Below are 13,241 nucleotides of genomic sequence, written 5' to 3'. Positions count from 1 at the left end.
GTTGCTGGGTTGTTTCAAAAATGGACACACCCAACTGTTGGTTGAATTTTTTTAATTACATTTTTAAATTAGGGGTTGCATCGACTAGTCGACTAATCGACTAGTCGACTTTAATGCTCTGCCATGACGCTTAAAGCTTGACGTCGACTAGTCGCTGGCCTGTAGAGGGCGCGACAGGATAAGCCATTTCCTGACATGCAGGCTGCCAAGCTCTGTTTCCAACAGTTAAAAATGACAAATAAATACATACTCAGAGAGCTCTCCACAAGACATGTTTGATTATACCATCTGGAAGCTCAAAATTGATCGGGAGAATGCACGCTTATTGTACAGGTCAGTTAATCACCGTTCTAAATGCGAGCTGCATTGTAACACACACACACACACATAGCTCGCACATCACACGGAGATCGCGCGAAACCATTCAGTAGCACATAAATGTATCAACACTGTTCTGTGATGTATCACTAAAATAGCTTAGAAACTGAAAAAAGTTATAACATATATTTCTTAGTAACTAAAACTCACAGCTTATTAGTAGAGAGACGCTGGCAAGTAGAATGAATTCACACGCAATCGCTCTCTCCACTAATGCATTCATATAGCCTACATAATCTTTATTGTGCAACTTTATCTGTATCTGATTCAGAACGAGCAGAAATCTGTGAGAAATATAACGACCCAAAGACAAAAGAACTAATACAGCTAGAACTAGCTGTTGTAGTGGTCGGCGTCGACTCGACTTCCATCACATAAATGTCGACTTGAAAAAATTGGAAGTCGTTCAACCCCTATTTTAAATCCAATGGTTGGGTTTGTCCATATTTGATCCAAACATGAATTTAAACAACCCAGCGTTTTTAGAGTTTATGCACCATTCAGAAGTAAACTAAAGGCCTGTTCACACCAAGGACGATAACTATAAAGATAACAATAAAGATATAGTTCTAAAAATCGTTCTCAATATGAATGAATGGCAGAGTTCACACCACAGCTGTAATGATAATGATATAGAGCAGTGGTTCCCAACCTTTTTTACTCGAAGGCCCCCCTCCTCTCCAAATCAAAACTGCAAGGACCACCAAAAGTCCCCCCACCTGCCGTTTATTTTGTTAAAACAAAACAAATTCAAGCTATATTAACCTTCAGTGTTCTTTTTTGCAAACATACTTTGCAGACATTCTTTACAACTGGGAAGTACTTAGTCTGCTCTGTTATACAGTACAATAAGTACAAATAAGCACAAGTCAACCCACCATACCAAACAAGAACACAGGGAGAAAGGACCGCATAAAACTACTATGCGGAGCCATTCATAATTAATAAACAGAACACACTGAAATACAAATGAAAAATAAAATCATTCTGAATGTGTGGAAACTTATCCATCTGAAGTCGATGTCATCAGTGAACATCCTCTGTTAGAACAAGCAATCACGTCTATGGAGCTGATGCCCATGTGTAAACCCCACTGATACTCACAAACTTCTCCAAAACACACTTTTTCGGCGAGAATCTGTTATAAAACACTCACAGTACATTCATTTTGACAACTACGTGAATATATTGAACTGTGTTCATGCAGAAATACGACGTTATAGCGATCAGTGAGGCGATTGTGGTTTGTTTGGTCATCAATAATAACACACTCGCTCATGCCTATAATGGATGACTCCTACATGCCACTGCAATCGTCTTTACCTTCATTACAACCGTCATCCATCAAAACTTTTTAGCAACAAAAACGTTTTGCTTTATCCAACTGAAATGTGTAGTTTGTGTATGCTGTGTTCATGAAGCGGTTGGGTGTTTTGAGAAGCCGTTCAGTCTGTATTTCACACAGCTCGATTAGAAACGCCTTGGGCTGCTCCGAATCCAAAACAATCATTTTGATTATCATATTCAAATTAATTTTAAGCGGCCCACCCGGAGGATCACTGAGGCTCCCTCATGGGCCGCGGCCCACAGGTTGGGAACCACTGATATAGAGAAACGATATCGTTGGAATCACATTCAGAATGATTTTATCCAGCTGATGAACGATAAAAACCTTGTCAGCCAATCAGAATCCATCCTGCTGTAATGAGCTTGAGCATTTAAAGCGGCAGACAAGAACGCGCTTAGAATATACAAACAATATCGTCCGCTGGTGTTGACGCTAATATAGTTATCTTTATAGTTATCGTTGTAGGTGTGAACGGGCCTTAAGATTGAAAGTTTTGAAAAAGGTTAAAATGCCTTGAATTTTGTCATTCCAACTTCCAGTGCCCAATTCAATTCAAATGCACACTCATGAATTTAAAGGAAGCCAATTCTTCAGTCCCCAATTTGGCACAACTCTTTAAAAGAGAATATGAACTGATCATGTTTTAGCTAACATGTTTGTTGTATTGGTGTGAATGTCATGAAGTTATTCCAAAAGCCGACAACAGATAATCAGAAATAACTGCACCGAATGAGATTTTCCAGTGATTTGAAGATCTCCATCCTGTCCATCTTCATCAAGACCTTAGCACATCCAGCTACCCAACCTTTCCTCAGATCCTCTGTGGTTTTATCTGTCAAATCAGGTAAACCAAACCCTATCTCATCTGGATCCGTTTCAGTTTGGTGTGGGGATGTTAAAGGGTTGTGACAGGGTTATGTAGCCGAGCAGAGTCTTCCTCCCTGTGGCTTCTCAGTCCTGCTGCTTTACTTCCATGAGGTGAATGAGCACCACATAAATGTCATGTGACATCTGAGGAAGCCAAGCCACTGCTCGGACCATTAGCAGAAGGAGACAATTTTGCAGGCCATTCTAAGCTAGGTTGGAGACTTTTCAACCATCAATAAAAACAAATGGAAGCGAGGCAGAAAGATTGTTATAAATCCTCTACGATTAAGTGAATTACATTCTGTTCTAATTCAGTCTGAAGTTTTTAAGAGTTAGCAGTCATAAGCTGGCTCCTGCTTCCTGACATAGATCTCCTTTCACAAGCAGTGCGCATTTTCCGTCCAGCCATTATAGTTAGTAGAATCTAATAAGGTGTAAGCATTCCTTTTATGAAGCGTAGAAATCAATTTGGCAGGAAGTTAGATGTTCTCTACCTGGGAGTTGTTGGTTTTAATGCTAGCATTTAATGCTAATGTGTTGAAGATATTTAGCATGTAAAGTGCATAGAATGTATTTATTGTAAAGGCATTATGTTTTGATGTTGTCTCTATATGGTTCCTCTACAGTTTTTATACATGCTGCATGCAAACTTCAGCATGAGACCCTGAGACTAGGAAAATACCAGCAATAAAATCCCATCCAGCCCAACAGGCAACTCTGTTTCTGAGAGTCTTAGCTCGTGCACCATAAAAGAATAAATAGGATTTATGAAGACTGTAGAGAGCAAAATTGTTGTGAGAATGTAGTGAGAATGTTCTAACAGTTTCGCATTATTAGAATTTAAATGACTTTCTTTTAGCCGCTTTGTGTTCGTTGATTCTTATCTAAGTAATCCCAGTCTCCTTTTTGCAATTCGCGTTCCCAGTAATGTTAATTAGCATAGCGCCAGACGGAGAGAAAGAGAGCGAGAGAATTCAAGCAGGCCACAGAAGAAAGAGAAAAAAGCGATTGCATGATGTAGTCAACACATTGCTTGTTAGACTCAATCGCATTTGTTGGTATAAAAACAGATGTCGCCCTTGTTTAATGTTTATTCCTTTGAAACACGAGGTGGACGGCCTGAAACCCTTTGAAAGTATCCCTTAACAACATTTTCCCAAAGAAGAAATTTCAGAGGAGACTGTTGTTGTATCCGAGTCTATCCTGGATTTACGGGCGACTGTTTGCGGTGACTTATTGAGCGCGCAGGTGTTTGTGTGTGTTTTGGTGGACAAACAAGGGAAACATCCTGTAAAAGACAGGAATATGAAACATTGTGCGTGTGCACACAGGTTGATCCCGTTTATCCGTGACAGGTGTGTGCAGTTAACACAAATCTCCACAGACACCCTCATTGGACACAGGGACAGTGTTGAGCCCAGACGCAGCTCTGTCTTTGGGTTTATAGACCGGAATGATTGAAACAAATGTGCACATGATCAGCCAGACACACACTTTAGCTTCTCACACACTTCACGATTTGAGGTGATTGATTGATTGAAGGGGTAGTGCTCTCAAAAATATAAATTCTGTCATCATTTACTCGCCCACATGTCATTTCAAACCTCTATTATTTACCTGCTGATATTGACTTTTATTGACATTAGGGTTTAAAAGACAATTAGGGCCAGATTTACTAAACAGAGAGCACAATCCCAAAGTGCAGATGGGAGTGGAAAACTCTGCGCTTGATCTACTGACAACGAACAAATGAAAGAACACAGACGCAGCCGGATCATTTCCATAATGACCAACACAATCTACCAATTAGCGTCTGGTTTTTGCTCTTTTGGGTGGTATATAATGGCACAAATACCAGTTGACGAGCGCAAACCTTAGCAGATCACCCTGCAGGATTCATTTAAATACTCTCCTCCCATGAATTTTGCATCTGAAAGGGAAACTCCAACAAATGCATATGGGCGGTTGACATGACATGGCCTTTTTTTGGTCCAATGCGTCAAAGATAAAAAAATGTCAAAAACTTTGGTGATATTGTTCCGAAAGTGCTGTTATATATGAACATACAGAGCATTCATGGGATGAATCGTAAATTTTTTTCACAATTTTCAGCCAAACCAGTAAAAGCTCATATGGCGTGACTGTCCCAAGCACATTTCACAAATTTTGATTTTGAATAAAAACAAGAAAATGAATTAATTAAATCATATATTGATAACCCACACTGTAAAAAAATCCAACTTATGTTTTGTATGACAAATTCAGCTTTTAAAGTTTATTCAACTATTTAACATGAAAAAAGTTTGTACAACTAATTGACCCTAAGTTGAGAAAACTCAAAAATGTTCTGCAGCTGGTTGCCTTAAACTTTTAAGTTTTCTCAACTTTTTTTTTTTTACAGTGCAGATGTCTACTTGTGAGTCTGCTTGACTAAAAGTTTAGGCATAATATTTGGAAGCCACCCTTAACTAAAACATTTTGTCCCAAAAATGTATATCATATGGTGTGACGCCATATTCCTATAATAAGTTCAGCCGCAAAAAAATTGTATCCACTAATTCTTCACTGTGTGTCTTTAGTAAATCCTGACGGTAGTTTTTAACGCCAAAAGAGGGTTTGTGCTGGCCATTAAATCTGGCCCTCAATATTCAGTAATATTATAACTGCATTAATGCTATCAGATGAGAACAAACCTGGATTGAACTGGATAGTGACAATAACGTTGCAACATTGGTTGAACTGAACTGAATCAACATTGATCTGACTTGAGCTGAATGCTGACACCATTGCCGTCTGTAGAGCTGCTTTACAGCTGAAATTGAATTTGTTTCATAATTTTGGGTAACTACTGAATATACTGAATTGAACTTTCATGAATTCATAATTAATGAACTTTGCATCACTTGAGACCAAGACGAGACCGAGTCCAGACCAGCACTCCTTAAATTCATAAAGATCCACATTACCGCCTGAGAAATGACTTATTTTTAATCAATAAATATAATTAGAAGACCTGTTACCAATCAAATGAAATTACCCAATTACATTAATGATGTTAATTAATAAATCAGACAATGCACTGGCAGTTTATTAATATCCCAGCAATTGTGGTCTTGACCGGTCTTGAAACAAAGACTAAGACTTGAGACTAAGACAAGACCAAGACCTTCAAAAAATGGTCTTAAGGCCGGTCTCGAGTACTACAACACTAACTGACAATGTTATTGAACTGAACTGAAACAACACTAACTAAATTGAGCAGAATTTTGTGTTCTGTAGAGCTGCTTTACAGCTGAATTTTACAACATTAACACTATTATTTTCCTGCTTATTCATGTGAAGCTGCTTTGAAATGATCTGTAGTATTGTATAAAGCGCTATATGAGACATTATTTTTAAATATTCATAGAATAAAAGTCATCCGTCATTAGATTTAAATAAGTATGAATACAATTTTTGGGGTGAAATATCCTTATAAATCAGATAAACCAAACTTTTTCATTTATTTATCATTATTTGAAGCGGTTTATCCTGCATCAGGCGAGAGTGTCATCACATCAGTGGACGCGGCTGAAGTCCTTCCTCATGTGGTTTTGTTGTGGGCTGGATGAAGACCGTCTCAGTGGAGGAATTAGGCTGGATTGCAGACAGCGAGAGGGGGAATCTGGGACTGTTCAAGGTGACTTTGTGATTGGGTTCCAAATCCAGCTCAGAGGGTCCGACTGGAGCAACCCAGAAAACACACTGGCACATAATCTCGGGTCAGCCACTATGCATGATGACGCATCTCTCCGTGCTATAAAACAGAACTGTATTTATTTAGGCATATTGGGCTCGATGTTTAACTTGATAAGAGATGACTTGTGTTACCTCTGTGACGCCACGCCGCTTTCAAAAGCAGCAAATTCACTTAGACAGATATGCTTCACAGGCTGCTGGTGTGATTAAGGCAGACGGGAGTCTTTGCCGAGCACATGGTAAAGCCACAAGATCTGCTGGCTGCGTCGCGAGTGCTCTGACCACTGGGATGCAGGCGGCTCGCATCCCAAATCTCTTTATGAACTGTCAAAGCATTATGCATCTTACAGATTGTGTGGTCTTGCATGTGCAGAGATTAGTTTGTGTGTGAGGATGAACGTAAAGCCAGAGAAAGAAGCAAGCCACTGTTTAAGCTTGCTTTTACATATTCCTGCAGAAAACAAAACCTCTCCGACTTTGATGAGATTAAATGACCTTTTGCTTAAAGTCTACGTGATTGAATTGACTTTCTCAGTAGATGTTCCTGGGGCTGGATTCATGAAAATCTTCTTAAGAAAGAATCTTTTTAGGCCAAGGCAAAACAGGCCTGGTCAAATTTGAGATTTTGGTAACATTTAAGTTTAGGGTCCAGTTCTCACGATTAACTAGTTGCTTATTAGCATGCATATTACTAGGATATTGGCTGTTTATTAGTACTTATAAAGCCTTATTCTGCATGACCATATTCTACATCCCTTAATCCTACACTGTAAAAACTAATATGATCAATAAGTTATTACAGCATATGTTTTTACATTGTTTTAACTCATCAAAATTTCAAAAGTCAGTTTAGCGTAAATTAAGCTGAAATTACTTAAACATCCAAGTTGATTGTACTCAAAAATGTCATGTGGTAACTTTTTTTTTTTTTTTACAGTGAACACAATACCTAAACTTATCAACTACCTTACTAACTATTAATAAGCAAAAATAAGGCGTTTATTGAGGCAATTTGTAGTGAATAGTTATTTAATAGTGAGAATTGGACCCTAATCTAAAGTGTGACTGAGATTTTGCTTGACTCTTTTGCTTCCATAACAAAGAAAACATCCAAAATACACATTTAAGTTTTATATTTAAAAATATATAACTAATAGATATCACCATACTTTAATCTCAGCGCATTTAGATAATTGCTTTGTATTACACTTTTTTTTGAAATGGTACGTTTAAATATGTACAAATGAGGCATTATCTAATTAAAAATGCACTCATTTTCATACATTTCCAGACCAGAAATCTGCACTCTAAAAAATGCTGTGTTAAAAATAACCCAAGTTGGGTTGAAAATAGACTAACCCAGCAATTGGGTTGTTTTAAGCAAACTTTTAACCCAACCGCTGGGTTAAAACAACCCAATTGCTGGGTTAGTCCATTTTCAACCTAACTTGGGTTGTTTTTAACCCAGCATTTTTTAGAGTGTGATCATTGGATAGTAATTCTTGCTAGAAAAATCATGTTTTTACTGGAATAAAAAAAAAAGTGATTAATTTAGAGAAAACAGCCTTGAAAGATATGTAATGTAATTTTAATCTACACACTCTAAAAAACTCTGGGATAAAAACAACCCAAATTGGGTTGAAAATGGACTAACCCAGCAATTGGGTTGTTTTAACTCAAAGCTTGGGTTGTTTTAACCCGGCAATTGGGATGTTTTATCCAAACATTTAACCCTACCGCTGGGTTAAAACAACCCATTTACTGGGTTAAAACAACTCAATTGCTGGGTTAGTCCCTTTTCAACCCAACTTGGGTTGTTTTTAACCCAGCGTTTTTTAGAGTGCAGATGCAAATAGTTAGTGTAATAAAATAAACACATAAAATGTACATTTGGATGTTTTCGTTCCACTAGTCTGATGTTAAGGATGCAAAATAGCCCAAATTTGACTAGCGCCTGACAAAACCAACGATAAAATGTTCCTTGCTGAAGTCAAAAAAGAAAGTGTCTGCACTTTGCGGCAGAAGAAAGAAGGTATAGAGGGATGAATCAAAGGATGAAGGGCTGGAGTGTGGGGTTCAGAGGTCATGGGTCAGGAGGCACAGCAGAACGGGACACTTGTGGGGGAAGGACACAGCGTTCTTCCATTCTCCGTAAACCGTTCGTCCGATTCCCAGTAGAAGAACCAAGTTTCTTCAGGACCGGCTCGTCCTTTATCTGTCTGGAACACCAGGTTTAGGCTCAAGACAGACGGACGGGGGTGAAGCGTCTCCTCCTAAACCCCTTGAGAGGATGACGGTCGGGTGGGGGCTTCACTTTCTGAGAGCGTAAAAAAGAAAGATTCGAATCCGACGCATGACAGATGGGTAAGAGTCATCTTTAGTGGCATCAAACGTTGGCGAGCCATTGAAGTCATCTGAATGAGATGCTAGCTGTTTCTGGCCTGACAGTTTTGCACATGGACAATGTAAGCAACGCTTTGTAAGAAAGAGCCAGTGTGTTTTGTAGAGTGTGTCTACGGTGTCGTTGCATCAGAATAGAGTGTGTCCTTGTGTGCGTACCATGAAAGTAGAGCTCTTAAAGGCACGTTTAAAAAGGGACGCCCACTCTTTGTGGACACTTTTCAGCCTGGTGTATTGAGAGGCCTTTGTCCCCACCTTTCATCTGGACGCACAATGGACCGGCCCGTTTTAAACACAACGGTAGATGAACTGCCCTGACAGTGTATTAAACGCGGATGAATTGCCAGTGCATGGCGTAGATCAATGTCCTCCAACCTTTCACATACGCAGGGCCGCGGTCTTGTTCCTGTGAAATAGAGCGGGCTGCTTTCAGAGACGCTAATTATATTCATGTTTTGATGGAGGAGAAGCTGTTTAAAATGTGCAAATTGTCTGAAGTCAGTCTGGTTTGAATGGAACTTTATTTTGGTCTGACTTAATGGTAAAGTGTGTCATTTTTTTCTTTCAATGTTAAAATAATATCTTGTTGTAAACCATTTGAAGACTGACTTCCTGAAACACTGTGACTCTTGGTGCTTTATAAACATTTGTTTGGATCTGTTGGATCGGCCCACATTTTCTTCTGCAAAAAAAGCTTTTTTATAGCCATTTTAGTGGCTCTGGGGATAAAATAGATCCTCCGTTTGCGTTCAAATTGACTGCAAATTATAAAATATGGATTTCATATTTGGCAAGCTACAATAAAGTCACGTCAATCAAGTCAGATTTAAATATCGCTTTTCACAATACGCATTGTTTCAAAGCTTTACGGAAAATAATCTGATTTATAGTCACATTTTTGCAAATCTATAATCGATAATATATTTTACATTTTGCAACGATACAAGCAATCAAGCAGTTGAGATATGCAATATTGTATATACACAAAAAACGGTAAAATTCCCAAAAAATCCCCATAAAATTTACGGTAAAATCCGGCTTTACTGTAAAAAATACAGTAGCAAAATTTTAGTTTTTAGAGATTTAAGCTAAATTTATAGTAAATAACCGTATTTCATTAACTGAAATAATGTTAAATGACCAACCTATTGAAATGCTAATATCTGTTATGTACCTTTGATTTATACGGACAACCACCAATCACAGTGGAGATGAGAGTCACATGATCAATCAAAGCTTTGAGGAGGACAGTACTAATATATAGAAGGTACACAGCGTCATTCACACAAACACTAAACACCATCATAGGAACACACATTAAATGTTAAAAACGCAATAAACATTAATTTAACAACATTAAATGTAACATATAACCATAATGTGGATAACTGATCAGAAAAAAAATAAGAAAAACTGTTATTTCAACGAAAATACATCAAATGCAAAGTGTCATGCAGGGAATTTACACAATTACACTTATATTTTTTAATATAAGGTTATATCTACAGTTATTCACCGTATATAGTACAGAAACTTTCTGTTAACCAGTTAACTGTTTTTCACCGTAGCATTTTTACAGTCTTTTACCGTTAAAATCACAATCATTTTTTTACAGTTACTAGATATATTCTATATAATATATCCAACTTTATGAAGTGTTGGTTTTTGGTAAATTTCCCGGAAACCAATTTGACGCCATCATAGGCAGAAAATGTGCTTTTTCCAAAATACACTGATGTGTCAAAACTTTGCAAGCACGTTCATGACAATAAATGTCTCGTCCTTTCAACACCAAATAAATAGTTTAACCAGTTTCAGTGAGGGTCAAATTGACCCCAAACACAAAAGGAAGTTCAATGTTTTTGTCCATAAAGTGCTTTCTAGGGAAGCTCATAACCACTTGATTTTTATCAGTTGTTAATTGACTTTATCTACATTAATTTAGTAAAGCCAAAACAAGTCGCTTAATAGCTTGATGTGAAGCAGTACTTGGTTAAATGTGAAATATGTGTTTGTTTGTGTGTGCTTTTCCATGTGTGTCTCAGATACACTGCTGCAAGAAAAGACTTTAAAGTGTCCGGCAGGTAGATAAACACACTCAAGATGTCTGTGGAGGAGATGTGTGGGCTACCTCTGACCTGTTTACGACCTCTGGTCTCTGATGGCAGCTCAAAGCGGCCTGTTTATACAGATCACAGCTTTAGCCACTTAACTAGAACAACAGGGACCTCGCCATGAGCTGAGAGACGCTTTCCCATGAGGATGCCACACACATGCCCATCAACCTGTCTGGAAGACTGCATGAAATCTAGTTTAACACAATTATCAGTCTAACTTGTTTATTTTTTCTAAAATGTACTTCCATTTTCTTTCATCAGGTCTGGTTCAGTAACCGAAGAGCAAGGTGGCGCAAACAAGCAGGAGCAAATCAGCTGGCAGCATTTAACCACTTGTTGCCCGGAGGGTTTCCGCCAACCGGCATGCCAACCTTACCCACCTATCAGCTTCCAGAGTCATCGTATCCCAGCACCACTCTCTCGCAAGGTAATGCGCAATAATCCACAACCCGCTATAGATACACGCCACAACGTTTGTGATCTGGAAGATTTTTATTGATCGGCTATTTTCTAATTGATCAAAAAGTGGCAGCAAAGAAATTGTTCCAAAAGATTTTTGATTCCAATAAATCCTGTTCTTTTGAACCTTCAAATAAAAGAAATAAATCCTGAAAATAATGTATCACTGCTTACAAATATTCATAAATGTTTCTTGAGCATCAAATCATCATATCAGAGAATGAGTTCTGAAGGATCATGTGACACTGAAGACTGGAGTAATGACAATAATGTTTTATTTGTTAACATGAATTAATGTATTAACTAACATGAACTAACAATGATCAATACATTTGTTACAGTATTTATTAATCTTTTCCTTAACTAATGTTAACTTTTGAGTTTAATAATGTATGAGTAAATGTTGAAATTACCATTAACAAAGATTAATAAATGCTGTAGTAATTCATCATAATAATATAATATAATTAAAAAGTTAAATATAACCTTTTTTGTTCAAATAAATAGAGACTTCTTTTAAAATCACTGAAAAACTCTTTTGAACAGTGGTGCAAAAACAACATGCTTACAAAAATGTATTACCGCTCTATTGGTATTATTATGGTATCAGATTATACTTAATGTTTACCATATTCATTGCAATACCAAAATAATATGGTTTTACCACAGTGGTCCAAAAATATTCTTGGTCCGTAATGTTAGATGATAACACAAATAACGGCAGCACTTTATTTTACAGTCCTGTTCCCCATGTACATACTATATGTTCAATGTTCAATTTATTTATAAAGCACATCATAATACAGCAAAAGTTGACCACTGTGCTGTACAAGGGCCAAAGACTACATAATTATAAAATCAGTTTCATAATTATAAAACAAAGCATATACACACTAGCACACACTCATGTATGATCGAACACCAAATAAAAAATAAAAAAAATATGATTTTAACTGTCGTTTAAACTCTCTAAGACTGGAGCACTATATACTATACACTTTTTATAGTAATTACAATAACTGAGTACCCTGAACTACCCCTAAACCTAACCGGTAACACTTTATTTTACAGTGTCCTTGTTACGTTACATTTACTTACAAGTAAGAACAGTAAAGTATGCATAATTACACGCAACTAACCCTCAACCAAACCCAAACCCTATGGTAAGTAGGGGAGAGCGGGTCACAACCTAACACTTTTTGACTTTCTCAGTTTCTGTAAATCCACTTGAGGTTCAGAGTATTTATTGTTTCCCACATTAATTGCACACGTCTAGTATAATTATGTGGTTTTGTTTCATTAATACAGTGTTTACTTTTTTCTTGATTTACCCCGAAAGAATGGAAGTGAAATGTGACAACATGCCCCATAGGTGGACCAAACATGACCAAATAACAGCTTAAAATGTCATCTGATATAATCAAACAAATATCCAAGACAAACTAAAATATTTTGTCAACAAAATACAATTATTAACTAAAATAAAATAATGGCATTTTTTAATCATTAAAAATATAAGCATTTTTGAGTTTTGATTTCTGTCATTATTCACCCTTTTCTCATGGTTTCTCAAAAGAATTCATAAAAGTATAGAATATAATGGCATATTTCTAATAGGGGCTGATTGTAACGCAGTGTTAACACACACACCATCTGCACAACTGGGATGTAACCCGCGGCTCGTGTCTTCTGATGGTTAGACCAGCATTAAAGAACCATCTCAACTGTTAAATAACAGATAAGATTACAATAATATCGGATTTGTCCAACCCGATCTCACAGCAATGCGTACATATTTTACGAGGTGGCTAATTCGTACGAATTTGTACAACCTCACTTGTACGAATGTGTACCATTTTTGCTAATTCGTACGTATTTGAAGAGTTGCCAAGAGTTGGCAAATTCGTATGAATTCATACGAATGACCTTCCTCA

The 13,241-nt window shown here is 37.3% G+C and overlaps 1 protein-coding gene across 2 annotated transcripts in view; it reads left to right on the top strand.

The window, feature by feature from the left end:
• Positions 1 to 13,241, top strand: part of pax7a (paired box 7a) — an 84,284-nt gene that overhangs the window by 29,958 nt on the left and 41,085 nt on the right. For both annotated transcript variants that reach the window (XM_079843728.1, XM_079843727.1), the window contains exon 6: positions 11,110 to 11,275. In XM_079843728.1, the coding sequence (XP_079699854.1) occupies positions 11,110 to 11,275 (166 nt within the window). The remainder of the gene's footprint in view (positions 1 to 11,109; positions 11,276 to 13,241) is intronic.

This window comes from Gobio gobio (genome assembly GCF_949357685.1).
Source record: "Gobio gobio genome assembly, chromosome: 19".
In the NCBI taxonomy this organism is placed as follows: Eukaryota; Metazoa; Chordata; class Actinopteri; order Cypriniformes; family Gobionidae; genus Gobio; species Gobio gobio.
Note: the sequence above shows the minus strand (reverse complement) of the source record. Positions and strands in the feature narration are given on the sequence as shown.